This window comes from Apus apus, chromosome 2 (genome assembly GCF_020740795.1).
Source record: "Apus apus isolate bApuApu2 chromosome 2, bApuApu2.pri.cur, whole genome shotgun sequence".
NCBI classification, from domain to species: Eukaryota; Metazoa; Chordata; class Aves; order Apodiformes; family Apodidae; genus Apus; species Apus apus.
The window spans coordinates 7,170,680-7,185,926 of record NC_067283.1 but is presented as its reverse complement, the minus strand read 5'-3'; the positions used below and the strand labels follow the sequence as shown (position 1 = coordinate 7,185,926).

The 15,247-nt window shown below is 36.9% G+C and overlaps 1 protein-coding gene across 11 annotated transcripts in view; it reads left to right on the top strand.

The window, feature by feature from the left end:
- The window catches only part of KMT2C (lysine methyltransferase 2C), a 195,650-nt gene that overhangs the window by 108,986 nt on the left and 71,417 nt on the right, over window positions 1–15,247 (top strand). For 10 of the 11 annotated variants that reach the window (XM_051611813.1, XM_051611823.1, XM_051611819.1 and 7 more), the window contains 4 exons: window positions 72–185; window positions 1,847–2,586; window positions 11,641–11,760; window positions 14,179–14,295. In XM_051611813.1, coding sequence (XP_051467773.1) covers window positions 72–185; window positions 1,847–2,586; window positions 11,641–11,760; window positions 14,179–14,295 — 1,091 coding nt within the window. The remainder of the gene's footprint in view (window positions 1–71; window positions 186–1,846; window positions 2,587–11,640; window positions 11,761–14,178; window positions 14,296–15,247) is intronic. The other variant, XM_051611821.1, reaches the window with a different exon arrangement.

The window sequence follows — 15,247 nt, the reverse complement described above, 5'->3', positions numbered from 1 at the left end:
GCAACTACTGATGTCAAAGTAATAGAATAAACATCATAGCAATTTTGATAACTTCTTTACCTCTCCTTAAGCTTGTACAAATGAAATGGAAATGGAAAGTGGTGGAGAGGATGCGACATTGCAGGAACAACCCATTACTGGTGATGGCCCTGGTCAAGAATCTGCTGTTGGATGTGTCACAGCTGGTAAGAAAGAGCTTTGCAGTCTGAGAAAATGACAGTAATGAACCTTTCAGAACCCTCTTCCATTCAGTAAGGTTTCTGGTATTTTATGGATTTAAGAGGAAAAAAATGTCTGGAAAGCAGTAAGAAACAAATTGCATCAGGTTTACTATCTGAACTCTCAAGCAAGAATATTAAGGTTTTTGCTGAAGACATATTTTATTGACAGCAGAGATAGTCTTCAGAGTATTTGTGTAGGAGAATGTTTTACTTTTTTTGGTGGGTCTGGCTTTCTCCAAAAGCTGGAAATATACTTAAACACTTTTGTACACTGGAGGTTTATAGTAAAAACCATCATTTGTTGCTATTCAAATACAGCCTTTCTCTTCAAGTCTTTTCTGTTTTTAGCTGCAAATTAATTTCCCCTGGTGTGTTCTGGGACACACCATACAGCTTCTTTCTAGTTTATGTGCTTCGTGGTTGTAACTCCACAAGTATCTTTGGTTAGGGATTTCTTCTCTTTGTCCCTTTTGTAAATAAAAGATAATTTGTTTAATAAACAAGTATATTCATCTAGATAGGGTGTGCTGCAGTAGCTGATCAAATATGTTCTGGGAATAAATATATCTTGTGAATCACACATGAAGTACCAGCCAAAGAGAAGAGCACAAATGCAATAGTTTCTGGGTTAAGCCCTCTCTGAATGTGTAATTGACTGATATCAATGGCAAAGAACTTTCCAGCATGTCCCATCCACTCCAGCTGATGTTGGAGGCTGGTTGCTATAACAAACATATAACAAAAAATACCTTGCAGGTTAGCTATGATCATTCTGTTACACATTACAGCCTGTGGTAAAACAGCTGTGATATAAAACTATTAGGAAAGACACATTCATAATAAAATACTAGGCTTGGAACTGCAGTGGCTGGGGAGGTTGTAGCAGTGTGAATTTAAGAAGAGTGCAAGTGCAACAGAAAGTAAGTGGTCTGTAAGAGAGTCAGGGTCCATTAGAGAAAGATCTGATACACTAAATTCAGAAAAAAAGAATGTGGTTCTCCATGGAATGAGTACAAGACTGGAACTCCTTGATGAAGAAAGTTGTGGATGGAAGATGCTTGATTTGGTTCAAGAGGTGCTAGAAAAATATTGTTGAAGGAAATCCATGAGACATGAGCAAATTAAAAACCAGCATCAATTGTTTTCATTGCAGGTGATCTCCTAAGATCTGAAACAGCACTAAGAGAGAAATGTTTTTTATTTGTGTTTCTCCTGTTCTTCTTAGCTATCTTCTTTTTGGAAGTGATGGAACAGTTGCTTAAAATACATTAATTTATGCTAGCATACTTCTTCAATACACAGAAAGGAAAAAGGAGAAGCTACTTTTAGCTGCCTACCTGGAAATGTGTGTTCAGATTCCTCAAAAATTAATCTTGTGTTTACTCTCTTGTGATTTACTCTGCTGTGTTTCCAGGGAAGAAAAACAATTAAATAAATGCATAGACTAATATAAACATGGGTAAAAAGAAAATATTTATGAAGTATATTTTAATCTACAGAGTCAATTCACATGAGTAAGGTGATACATAGTTGCTTACTTGATGTGTACCAAGTATACTTGTTGACCAGTACACCTGTGTAAATTTTACTTTTTCACACTGAGCCTTTAATGTGGTTGTACTTAGTTACAGGCATATCACCAGAAGAAAAGACCACAGAACTGGAAGCAGAAATCTCTGTTGAAATTAATTCAGCTGAAATGGAAATGTCTCCTAAAAAGACACCAGCATCTGGTGACAGTCAGACTGAGAAAATGATGGAAGTGATGGAAAGTGTTCCAGCTGTAACACAGCAGGAGCTAGAAAAACAAGTGGAAGAGATACAGCTGCCACAAGGTAGTGTGGAGGTATCACAAGTATCCACAGTAGACTCTCGGTCTCTGTCTTCAGTACCTGAGGCCATAACTGTGACACCACAAGTACAGGAGACTGAAAGTAAAGGAGATATTTGTGTCCCTGTAGAAGAACAACTGGAAAAAATAAATGTGCAAAAAGATGTAGAAAAAGGAGAGACCCATGAAAAGTCAGAAACAACAGCTCTTCTAGAAGCAGAAACTACTTCTGCAAATGGAGGTGTTGCAAATAGTTCACCAGTTGGAGACAAACCCATAAAATCACCAGCTGAGACTTATCCCTCACTTCCCCCGCCAGTTAATATAAGCAAGACAAACGTGTCTTCCTCGCCAGATGTTTCATTAGACTTGCATTCTGCACGAGATGTACAGCACAGTCAGCCTCCAGCATTGCCTTCCACTGCTGGAAGTGCCCTCCCAACAACCTACATATCAGTCACTCCAAAAATTGGCATGGGAAAGCCAGCCATCACCAAACGCAAGTTTTCTCCTGGAAGACCCAGATCAAGACAGGTAAGCATGTAGAATTATCTATTTATCCACTGTCCTTCTCTGAAGTATATAGTTCAAATTTCAGTGTAATGCAATAAATTCACTTTTTTTTTTTTTTAGGACGTAGTATGGGTTTATTCTAAGTGAATGTGTAGTTTACTTGTTTGAGGAGGTAATTTCACTTTAAATAATTGAGAGATCAGATATCACGAAAGTTCTCTAGTGAGAATTAAAGTTTCTTTGAGCTCATGCTTAGAGCAAAATACAAGAAAATATCTTATTTTTAATACATGTGCTACAAATGAAGATATGTGTACTGCTGTGCCTTTTAACTTCTTTCTTGATCTTTTTCCTGTATGCATTTATTTTGGCTAGTACTCTCAACATGTGTTAATATTTCTGAAACTGGCTTTATAGAAAAACCTGCAAAAACTCCCATTTCCGTTGTGCTGCCAGATATTGATGAATATTTTTAATTGTATTGCAGATAATTTGATGGTTTTGTTACACTGCCCTTACAAATACCACATAAGGGCTGTCTGGTACCAATGGTTGTGGTTTGACTAGGATTAACTTTGATAAGTGAAAAGATTCCTTGAGCCTGTCACCTTCTGCAACATCTTGCTCTCTATTCTGGTCATGTAGTTGTGGGGATAATAGTTCATCAATCTATAGGATTTATTTTATGTTTGTGAAATTCTACACAAAAAAGTATGTCAGTGTGACAAATTAGTGCTTCACTTCTGTTCTCATCACAATTTATTTTTAGTCTTTGGGACTTCTAGGTTGATGATTTCAGGCTTTTCTGAACTTAATGTTAAAAAACTTTGTATGTATCACACAATTCTTTCCATTTTTTTGTTACCTGAGGGTTCAACATTCTTGTTTCTTAAGAAAAGGTATGAGATAGAGTTCTGAAAGTGTTAAAGGTTTGTCATAAAGGCAACAAACATAAAAATTAAATTTGGAAGATTTTAGAGTATCTCTGGGTTTTTTTTACCCTCAAATTATTTTTCTCTGTACTGTCTTAAAATTAAATTTATTTTCTCAGTTTATCCTGCAAATTGAGGAAGGGTAGGGTCCTTAGGCAGTCTAAAATGAATTCAGGTTTTCTGTTGGGGAAGTTTGTCTTCTGTCATTTTCCTCTTAGAGTTGTATTTATTTTTCTGTGCAATCTGGCCCTGATCTGCAGGGGAACCAGCATCATGGTACTGGTAATAAAATTAGTTAAACAGCAAAGAACTCACTGAGGAAAACATGAAGGCTGAACCCAACTGTAAATGCCTGTAGCAGAATAGATATGCATCTTAAAACAAACAAACAAACCAGCTATAAAAGTATCAATTTGTCTATTTATGTACAACAGAATATAGACATTAACCCCTTAATATGTGGTGTGAGTAATGCAAATAGAACTGAGCTGAACTACAGTTTATAAGTCAGGACTAACACAAAATCCTAGCTGTGATGCTGAATCAATATAAACTGTCCAACAGTTTGAAAATTATATTTTAAAATAAAAAGGTACTGTAGCAGCTTAGCACTACCAGTTGTAGAATTGGACAAGTTACTGGCAGAATTCGTGACCTGTGTTGTAAAAGTATATTGGAAAGTCTGTGAAGGTTTCTTTTCAGTCATCTTTGTCTTGCATTAAAAACACCTATTAAGCTGGAACTTTGGTGAACTGAATAGCAATTTTCTGGTAAGAAAAGCACACATGTACTTTGTTGTCAGTCCTATATGCTTTCTTACTTTCCATTGATTAGTCCAGTTGTAGCACAGATCAGCGCCTCATGGAAATCAGTGAAAAATTGTCTTCAGTAAGGACTGAAAGAAAAATAAGAACCTGCAGATACTTGATTAGTGAAAAAAACCACACTTTTTCTTACCAGTAATTGAAGTTCAACTTAACAAGTTGGCTGGGAGAGTTGGCACTGTTCAGCCTGGAGAAGAGAATGCTCCAGGGACACCTTATAGCACCTTCCAGTGCCTGAAGGGGCTCCAGGAAAGCTGGGTAGGGGCTTTTCATCAGAGAAGGTAGTGATAGGACAAGGGGTGATGGTTTTAAACTGAGAGAGGGGAGAATTAGGTCAGATATTAGGAAGAAATTCTTCACTATACGGGTGGTGAGGAACTGGAATGGCTTGCCCAGGGAGGTTGTTGATGCCCCATCCCTGGAGATTTTTAAGGCCAGGTTGGATGAGGTTTTGTGCAACCTGGTCTAGTGGTGGGGTTCCCTGCTCATGACAGGAGGGTTGGAACTTGATGATCTTTAAGGTCCCTTCCAACCTTAATGATTCTATGATTCTAAGGGTTTGCCTTTAGAATTGTTTTCAGATTCTTCATTGGTTAGTTTTTAGTTTTGTTGATCTCATTTTCCATGTTGGGCATGAAGATGAAAGTCTCTTACTTGGAGATAATGTGTCTTGAAAAAAGATAAAAAGCCCGTATATAATTTATGTTTTCTAAAACCAGCTTTATTATTAGAACCTTCTGCTTCCACTGAGTTTAGGAATTCTGTGTTAATTTTGCTGCAGTTAGGTTTTTCTAGATCACTGTGCAGTAAGGTATATATCATATTTGCAGAAATGTTTAAACAGTGAAAAAAGTATCTCCTGTGCTGGGAGTTTGCTGTGTAAACCTCCTGCTTTGGGCCTTTGCTGAGAGACTGTCAAGTGATAGTCTGTAGGTTATGAATAAGAGATTTAGTAATGTCAAGTTACAGGTAAGTGCTTTCCTTTGAGCAAGATGTAATTGGACAATTCCACGATAGTCAAGGCATGTGTATACATGGAATTGCACAAAGAAATTGGTTTAGGTTTGGTTTTGTTTGTTGGGGTTTTTTTTTCTATAAATGTTCATTTATTATTTTTTTAAGAATCGTGTACTTTTCCAAATCAAGAGTTGTGGGTATGAAAAGAAGCTTCTTAAATGTACTGGATTATCAAAGAACATCTTGTGTTTTCATCTACTTCTGCTCAATTTATGTAATCTAAAAAAGTACACTTTACATATAGTGATTTTTTGTTGTTGTTGTTAATATTTGTTCTAGTTTTCAGGAGAAAAAAAGTCTAAATTTTTTCTGATATTTGTGCCAGCAGCCCTATGTATGACTTCCTTTATAAGAAACTCATTAGCATGTTAATTTTAGGGGTTTTTCTTTACATTTGCAAAATAACACATAATGCTGCTGAATTGCTTTGTGTCAGGAGCTAGATTATGTGTTACAAATGTTATTTTGTAGCTGGATGAGCTCTTAGCAACATGTGGTAAAGGACAGTGAATTACAGAGAAGTTACACAAAATACAACTGGGTGGGTTCTGTAAATTAAACAGGTTGTGTGTCCCCTACTTGGTGAAACTAATGTTGGCTCCACAGCTGCTATATTTTGTTGCACCGAGGAACTCTTGTTGCTGAACTCATTGCTTGTCCAGGACTGCACAGGTTTAAAATACTTCTTTAAGAGTCTGATTACTCTGTGGACCCCCAAGACGAGCCAACATTAGCCAGTTTCCACAGGTAGCAGTATTATCCACTTTCTCCTAGAAAATTTTAATCTTTTAATATGTAGTTTACATGCTGGAATGTCCGGTTCCTGTTTAAAAGACATTTTTTACAATGAGGGTGGTGAAACACTGAAACAAGCTGCCCAGAGAGGTGGTAGATGCCCCATGCCTGTAAACATTCAAGGTCAGGCTGGATGGGGCTCTGAGCAACCTGATGTAGTTGAAGATGTCCCTGCTCGCTGTAGGGGGCTTAGACTATATGGCCTTAAAAGGTCCCTTCCAACCCAAACCATTCTGTCATTCTTTGATTTTTAAAAATAAAAATATAAAATAAAATATCCTGAATATATTACTCAATTTTTTAAGAGACATGCTTCACTGGAGTCAGGGGACTGCATGTAAAGGAGCAGTTTCTGATTTTTATTTGTTTTCATTAAATTTAAAGTATTGTGCTGAGCAGTAGGATGATTATCTCTTTGTTCAAAATCTGTTAATACAATTGCTAATAAAATATATTTGAACAATTAGTCAGTTTCACTATTGAAGATAAAGTTATGCACTACTATTTTGAAAGGACTAAAACCCACCTCAATCTGTGAGGACAATATTCTGCTTAAAAAGTCCATTGCAGGGCTGTACTACCAGTGTTGCTGTCATCACCACCCTCTAGCAATTTTGCAGGCATCACTGTTTTGTTAGAAGCAACAGGAGAAAAATCCATCTTTGAAACAGAAGGGGAGCTACGTAGAAATCAATATGTAGGTACAATTATACTGATAAGAATTACTTTGGCTGGTACAAGCTTATTCCACTCCAGAGAGTGTGTTTTTTCTGTGTCAGCATAAGAACTCCTGTCACTAAGGTGCACTTCTCTAAGTGTTAGTTAGGATAGCATATTATCCATACCTTCAGCTACAGATAAGCTTTAAATCTGCGTCCAGTCCTGTGAGAGGATCCTCCACCTGCCAGGCTTAAGATTTCACTGACTTTCCATGGATTTTGGTCCGTGGGCTGTCTCTTCTGTTTCTGTTATCCTACTCCATAGTGGACCCAAATTGGTTTCTACATATATCCAATATTTAGTTGTTCATAGATCAGAGATACAAGAAGTGTGATAAAATTTTTAACACTGCTGTCCTCAGAGTTGTGTCAGTACATATGGAATATGCAGGTTTTCTACCCATGCCTATAAACTGCTGATTTATGCCATTGGCAGGGCCTCTCCAGTCTTTTTCATAGTTCTATTTTCTGAAGCAGTAGACTGGTGTATATCTAGTTTTAAACAAATCTTCACAAGGAAAATGGGTATTTTTTTTTTCCCTCTGGAGGTTTACTTTAAATGGTTTTGGGTTTATTCTATCTATCCAAACTGAATATATTTGAAACAGTTATTTTTACTACAGCACTGTGTACTGAAAAGCATAATTGAAGTAAACAAATTGAGGGTGTTACAGGATAGGTGGCACTGTAAGACTGTAGTTTAAAGAGTTGAAAATGGTCTGTAGAATATTGACTAGAAAATAATAACCTTCTACTGTTTTTGTTTTACCCTAAGTATTATATTCAGATGCATTTTATGGAAAATGCTGTCATTGGGGGTACTTCATTTTCACCATGAAGATATTGATGATCACTGTTATACAGCTCACTGCATATTTCTAGGTGTTTTAAGAGAATTTTTAAAATGATACTGAAAAATGCAAAGCACCATGATGGGTTCGGATGTGTTCTGTATTGGGTATTACAGGGGGTTTTTATGTCTTCAGTTACAAGGGTACCACGAAGTATGTCATAGTGGTTGGACATTGAATAAGATTTTAAAAGGGTCTTTCTCAAGGGTTAATTTTTGTGTGTGGGGGTTGGGTTTTTTTGGTGGTTTTTTGTGTGTATGTAGTGTTGTTTTGTTTTTTTCTGAGGGGAGTTATATTTTGCAGAGGTTAAATTTTGTTCATGATGCTAAAATTACATGAAACATAAAAATGCAAATCCAGGTTTGCACATCTGCAGTTGCAGTGGATTTCATAAAGCATTAAGCAGCTAAACACAGTTGGTGGTAATTTAGTGAGATTGACTGACCCTTCTGACACTGGGTTTCCTTTTGTTACAATTTACTTGCAGCTGCGTTGTTCAATTTCAAGGACTCAAGAATATGATGGAGAATTAGAACTTCCTGTTTCTGTCACAATACATAATTATTGCCATGGTTCTGATATAAATGAACTGAATAGAACTTTCTCTTCAGTGTTGTGTAGTAATAGGCATTAATTAAAAGCCAAAGTATAATTAATGCATCTCTTTGATGTAATTCATTTGCTCGTAGTATTGTGGAACTGTGTGTTTTTAATTAAGTTTATCTGACTGAGAATTCAAATGTTTTTGATCTACAATAAAACCTGGATTAAATTTCCAATTTAATTCTTAACAATATGGTTCACAAATCATATACAATTAATTTTGTTTCGCAAGACCAAATATTTCATATTCAGATTTAATATTCTATTAGCTTTATATTCTTTTGAAAATACTCAATCACTGAAGAAGTGTATCTTCTTGGAAGGAAAATAATTTTGTGTGTCCCAAATAAGTAGGTATTTTTAGTTGTTGATTAAGTATTTTCAGCATGATTGAGATCCTGAATTTTTGACCCTTAGCCAGCACACTGCCTCCATTATAATTTGATGTAAAGTTTGTTTCTGTGGTACACAGGTTTTCCTTGTGTTGCTCTACACATTTTTTTCGAGTTGCCATATTATAAGAACAGTTACTTGCTATGTATTATGAATCTTAGAAATGTAGGGAAGCTGTAACTAAAATTCTGTGGAAGTTTTAACTTTGTCTTGCTAAAATGGAATGTTCTTTGAAACTAAAAATATGGCTAGCCTTGTAAGGGTAAATATTGCCACAGACCTGCTGATGTGGCTGCTAACTAGTGTGGCAGTGCTTAGTAAAACCATGAGATTTCAATGGAGAACTGATTAATGAAGTACAGAGCTCTTGATATAACAAAATCAGACTTCAGTCCTGCCATTTCTGCGTGGTAGAAGTTGTTGTGGTCTCAAGGAATGGGATTCACTCAACCACAGATATCTGCAGTGTTACAGACCTCCTGGAGTCACCTCAAGGTTCCTGGTAGGGTCACGGGAGAGCAGTACAGGCATGTAGGGAGGGTAAGACTGATCTCCTTCATCCCATGCACTGAGTTGCCCTGTGCAAGTACCTGTTTCCTTCTGCTGAGCATGCAGGGAGCCCCAGGATGGTTGAGCACAGGTAGAGCATGACTTGTGTTTCCGAGGAGTCACCCCACAGGACTGTGTATCAGGCAGGTGGATCAAACCTCCATTTCTGTGGAAGTTTGCTTGCTTGCTTTCCCCGTTTCTGACTTAGTGCAGTTGTGCTTGTTGCATCATTAATGTTATTCCCTCACATCCTAGATGTGAACAAGGACTCCTGCCCATCTCTAGGTTTGCAGGGACAGAAGGTTTCTGCTCAACACTATTCACCTGTTAGAGGCTGTTGATCCTTCTGAGGTGGCAGGTTGTCTGTGTGATGACCATCTAACTGAAGTCAAGCAAAAAACTGGCATAGCAGAATCTTACAGTGTAAACTGTTGAATCAAGAATACTCACTTTACCCCAAGTGCAGGTGAGCAGTTGCTGGCACTAGTTCAGCTGGAGTATTTTTTGGAAGCTCCTTGGCAGAGGGAGAACAATGATAAGAAGTTGAACATGCAGAGGTGATCTCTGGCCACTAAGCAGTTTATAGGTTGTATGTCTACATACTCCCTTGTGTGGACAAAATTTTAAAGAGGTGGGCGTTTTTTGTTTGTTTTTAAAGTGCTACATTGTGCATATCCCCTTTCCCATCCAAGCATAGCTAGACTCCTAGGAAGCAGATTTATACTGAACAGCACCACATCCATTCTTTGGGTTGCATTTTTTAAATGCATCTTTTCTGCATAATTAGGCTTTTAGGTCACTGACAAACTTTTTCTTTTGAATCTATTGTGCCAGTTTGAATACTGAGCTATCTGAGCAGCTGTAGGTTAGTGCCGACCCAGCTCTGCAAGGCAGATGGTATCACAGGAGCACTTGCTCATCTGTTTGGGGGTAAGCAAAATGTTTGCCCATACTCACCTTCATCAGTAGATTGAGCTAACCCGACGGTGCCTTGCATGGGTTAGGGAGGTTTTGCCCCATGATCCTTCTGGCCTGAAACCATTTGAAGGGTAGCCCTATTTTCAGTCAGCCCAGCTGTTAGGAAAATACCCCCTTACAATCTGAGATCAGTATCTCTTTTGTTGAGCTGTTGATTCCAAAGAAACTGTTTCCCCCACATTCTTGATGGAGAGTATTTCATTGCAGAAAAAACAAACACATTTTGCAAAGCTCCTTAATGCTTATAGACCAGTATTCAAAGGTGTAAATGTGCTGGGGCTTGCCCATGTGAGCAGTTAATGCACGTGTGAATAGTTGGGACTACTATTATGCATGAGGGTGTTCCATATCATCCATGTGATTCTACTGCTGAATGTTGTTCCCAAGACTTCTCATCTTGGGGTTCGTTATTTCTTAGTATCACAAACTTAGAATTAGGAAAGAATATTATCCTTTAACTACTCTAGTTTGTAAATTTAGAATGAAGTTACTTAATAAGTCATTGATGGCTATCTCCTGCAGTCTTGAGGAAGACTTCCACAGTTTTTAATGCATGTGAGGAACTTCAGTGGGTTTTTTTCTTGTCCATCTTAGCACTTCCCTTCTGTTTTGCCGTATTTCTTGGGACAGTTATACAGGATCTCACCATGAAGGGAATTATAGAAATAGGGATAATAATTAATTAGTTAAAAAGAGTTTGTACGTATACCATATGGATGTATATTATTACATATATATAATAACATCATAAAATTTGATACCACAGCCTAACATGAAAACACTGGGGTGAAAAAAAATCTTAGTAATGGGGTTTTATAATGGTTTGTTTGTGGCAACCATGCAGGAAAGTGATACTTGTTTAATTACCATGGCTATTTTTTCTTTTTTTTTTTTTTTTTCCCCGTGGTTTATTTCTATTCCTTTTGTTTCACATGATTATCAAACTAGTTGTTGCCGTGGTTGTCAGTAGTTTCGACTCAAAAGTCAACTGAGGCCATCTGTTCTTTCAAAATGTGATTTGGAGTGTAAAAGGGGATGTTATAATCTCAAACTGCTGTCTTCATTTGATGCAATAACATCTAGGGATGTAATTGTTGTTATGATTGCTTGCTTTTGCTTTGTATTGTGCTTTGTTTATAAAATTAATTTTGTTGTACTTAACCATCAGTTGGAGGTTACTGTTTGTTTTAGTGTATGTTTCAATGAGAACCTAAAGATTCCTAGCTTCCTTTCACTCAGTGAACTAATGGACTACTTAAGTTAACATAGAACTGCCTATGCCTGCATGTGCTTTTTGCTCTTCAGATTTGCTTTTATTTTGTTTTGTTGTTGCTTGCTTCTTTTCTTTTATTTTTCCTTCTTTTTTTATGTTGCAAAGTTTTATACATCTATTTTCTCACCTACCGTATCCTAGGGGGCTTGGAGTACCAATAATACAGTCAGCCCACCTTCCTGGTCCCCAGACATTTCAGAAGGTCGGGACATTTTTAAATCCAGACAGCTTCCTGGCAGTGCCATTTGGAGCATCAAAGTGGTAAATAATTTGAATTTATTTTCATGTATCCATTGCTATCTTTCTGCTGTATAGACTAGTGATGAAATTCTGCATCTCATGACTGAATTAGTTTTACATTCTATTACTGTTTAAGGCCTTTAAAAATTACTTTCACTCTGGAGCTTTCACATAAAAAACCAGATGCTTACCAGAGTAGGGTGGCATTGCCCTGATTTTCAGTGGGAAAGAATAGCTTGTATTACCTAATTATTTTTTTTTTTAATGTTGAGACCTTTGCTTTTTGTGGTTGGCTTTATATAGCTGTCAAAATAAATTACCTGAGAAGTAAAATGTCCTTAAGACTGGCAGTGAGGTAAGCCAGGCATGCGGAGGAGCAGAGACCTGAAGGGTGGCTTGAGTTTGTTGCTGTGGAGAAATCTTGCAGAGTGGATTCAAAGTGACATTGTTTTTAGCTTATGGGGGAATAAATAACAACTTTCCTACCTAATTGGACTGACCAAAGCTTGTATCCACAGTGACAATTACCATTCAAAATAACTGAAGATACTAAGTAGAATTATTACTTTTTAAAAAAAGACAAAAAAGCTATGTGACAAAACTCTGACAAATAGCTGTAGCTTCCCAATGGTTAGTTTTCATCTCACTTTAACTGTCATGCTGATTTTATTTTAATTTGACATTAGCTTTTGCTGCTTCAAGCATTAATTTTCAGCTTAATATTCAGCATTAACATTGGTAAAAGTATGTGCTTACTCCTGTTACTAGTTGTGTGAAAATAACAGTACTGATACCTGGTCTGAAATAGAGAAAACAAGGAAGATGCCAGAAGAGTTTATATGTTTTAAAAAATAAAAAAATAATTATGCTTCTATGTCCTGTGTGTGCAAATGTATTAACCCCAGATAAATGTAAGGGCAATATTTTTTGTTTCACCTTTGTACATATAAATACTTCAGCCATCAGTAGCATCCTTCCTTTCACTTCCTAAAATAGTATTGCATTACCTTGTTGTGTAAAACCAAGTCAGTTTAATTTCTCTTTCCATTAAAATATAAGGTTGTTAATAACATTTTAACATAGGGATGCGTTGATTCTCCCTTTAATTATGTCCATTCACTTCTGTATCTTCTTTGAAACAGGAGTTGGTATATTTAGAAAATACTGTTGGTAATATTGAGTCCATAGGGCAGCTTTCCATCCAGGGAGCTCCTGTCTCTGCCACTGGTGACACTGTCCCCAAGGAGCTTTGTGGTTCCATCAACGTTGTTTTATTGAGTAAATATTTTGTCTTAGTATTAAAAGTAGTTTCCAGCAAACATTTGGATACATTGTATCTAGATACTGTGTGGATGAAATTGGGCTGTATTAGGAGATGGGATTATTCATAAATTTGAAATGCAATAAAGAATCTCATTGTTTAATTTGTAGTAGGAAAGGTACTTATCTGAGAACATGCCATAATTATTGTCATTTATAGAGACCAGAAACTCTGAACCATGTTGCAAAGGTGTCTGACCTACCAGCCATATTGACATTGTCAATATGTTCTTTTTCTCTCTGGAAAATTATTAAAGAGGATTAAGTATCCTCTGTGTGCTTGGTTAATTTTGAAATTTAAAAAAAAATAAATTAAAACTAAATAACAGTATTAATATCAAGTAATTACTAGTAAAAACATACTTGCTTTTCCACAGTTAATTATAGTTTAGTGTACTTCTAATGCTCCAGAGCACACAGCACTGCAACTGTATGTCTGCATCTAAAAAAAGAAAAGGTGAAAAAGAAGCCGTCCAAAATTAAGTGGACATTTTGTAGGAAAAACATGATGATAAAGGAAGTGTTGACCTGAGTGTAACTGATATAATTAATACAAAAAGCTCTCTCCGTATCTCCTGAATTAAGAGAGTTTAGTGGAGCCAGCTCATGCTTAACTTTGGGAGCAGGACTGAGTCCTAATAAATTCCAGTGTTTGCTTGATTATTTGTAGCATAAGAAAAGCATGTATGAGTGCAGGTAATCAAGTGTCCAGACCCTGTTCATAAGTCCCCTGACTGTCTGTGCTGACTGTTTAAAGACAAGATAAATTACTCAAAGAATAGAGGATATTAATTTTGGATAATTTGCTATTGTGGAAAAAAACCAACAACCCAAACCAAACATCTCCATATTTCCAGTTATTTCTGAGCAGAAAATGAAAGTTTCTGGGTTTGGCTGCTTTCTTACTGGTGATAACGGTGATGCTGTTATGTCATGTAAGTAATTAAAGGTATTTTGCAGCGATTTATGCAGTGACTTAGTGAGTATGACCTGGTATTCACTTGAAATCATAGGATGTTTTTTTACTTACGTTTTTCCTTAGATGCATTGAACGAATTTCAATCCCATATAACAAAAGAACTTCAGGTTGCACTTAAATTGTTATCTTGTATTGAATAGGGTCGTGGATCAGGATTCCCAGGGAAGCGGAGGCCACGTGGTGCAGGTCTTTCAGGAAGAGGTGGCAGAGGTAGATCAAAACTGAAAAATGGAGTTGGGACTGTAGTCATTCCAGGGGTAAGAACATTTATTTTTAAGCTATGTCGTAATCTGATAATGTAACATAATTTTATTCAGCTGTAATTTTTGTATTAATATGCTGTATAAAATCAAAGAACAACAAAAAAAGCAGAGATATTTGATAAAGCCTGGTTATTATTAAGTGTTTGTGATGAAGAACTAGAGCACTGTAGCTTAATGGACCTGCAGCAATTTTATGCTGCTCTAGCCACTTTAAAGGGACAACTGTTGGGAGCCGCAGGGTACTCCTTCCATTTCCTGTGGTGGAAAACACGCTGGGTAAAGGCAGGACTCACTGGAACAGCACAAAGGGGAAAGCAATACAAATGTAACAGCAGCCGTAGCAGATCAGACCAAACCTGGTTCTACTCAGGAAAGAAGACTGAATGCTGAGGGAAGAGTGCAGAAACAGAAGAGGCCCAGAAAAGGAGATGCTTAAACAGTTTGTGGCTTGGGGACTTGCTGAACAGGAGGTGGTATCTTTGTCTTGGGCAGCCTGTGTTGGAGCTTTCTTTCATGGTTTTGTCTATTCACTTTTAAAAACTTCTGGAAACCATGTTAATCTTTTTTTAAGCTCTACCAACTCATCAGCCTGTTGTTTTAAATTGCTGCCTGCTGGTTTCATTGCTTGCTTCTTAGTGCTATTACAGAAGAGGCAATGGAGAGATGTTTTCTGTTCACCACCTCCATCCATGCCACTCATTTTCTCTAGATCTCCATCATTTCTACTCTTTTTCCTTCCACTCTTTTCTTGGAAAATCCCAGTGTTTTGGGTAGTTCCTTGAGTGGAAGCTCTTCCATATTTCTTATCATCCTTGTCAGTTGTTTTTGTCATGTTCATTTTTTTACTTTGTGGTCTCACAATTGCCTTTTTATAGCCCAGCACTCAGCTTTATGAAGTTTTTGTGCTGTTCTTCCCAGTGGTCTTTTGTTTTGTTTTTTTTTACTG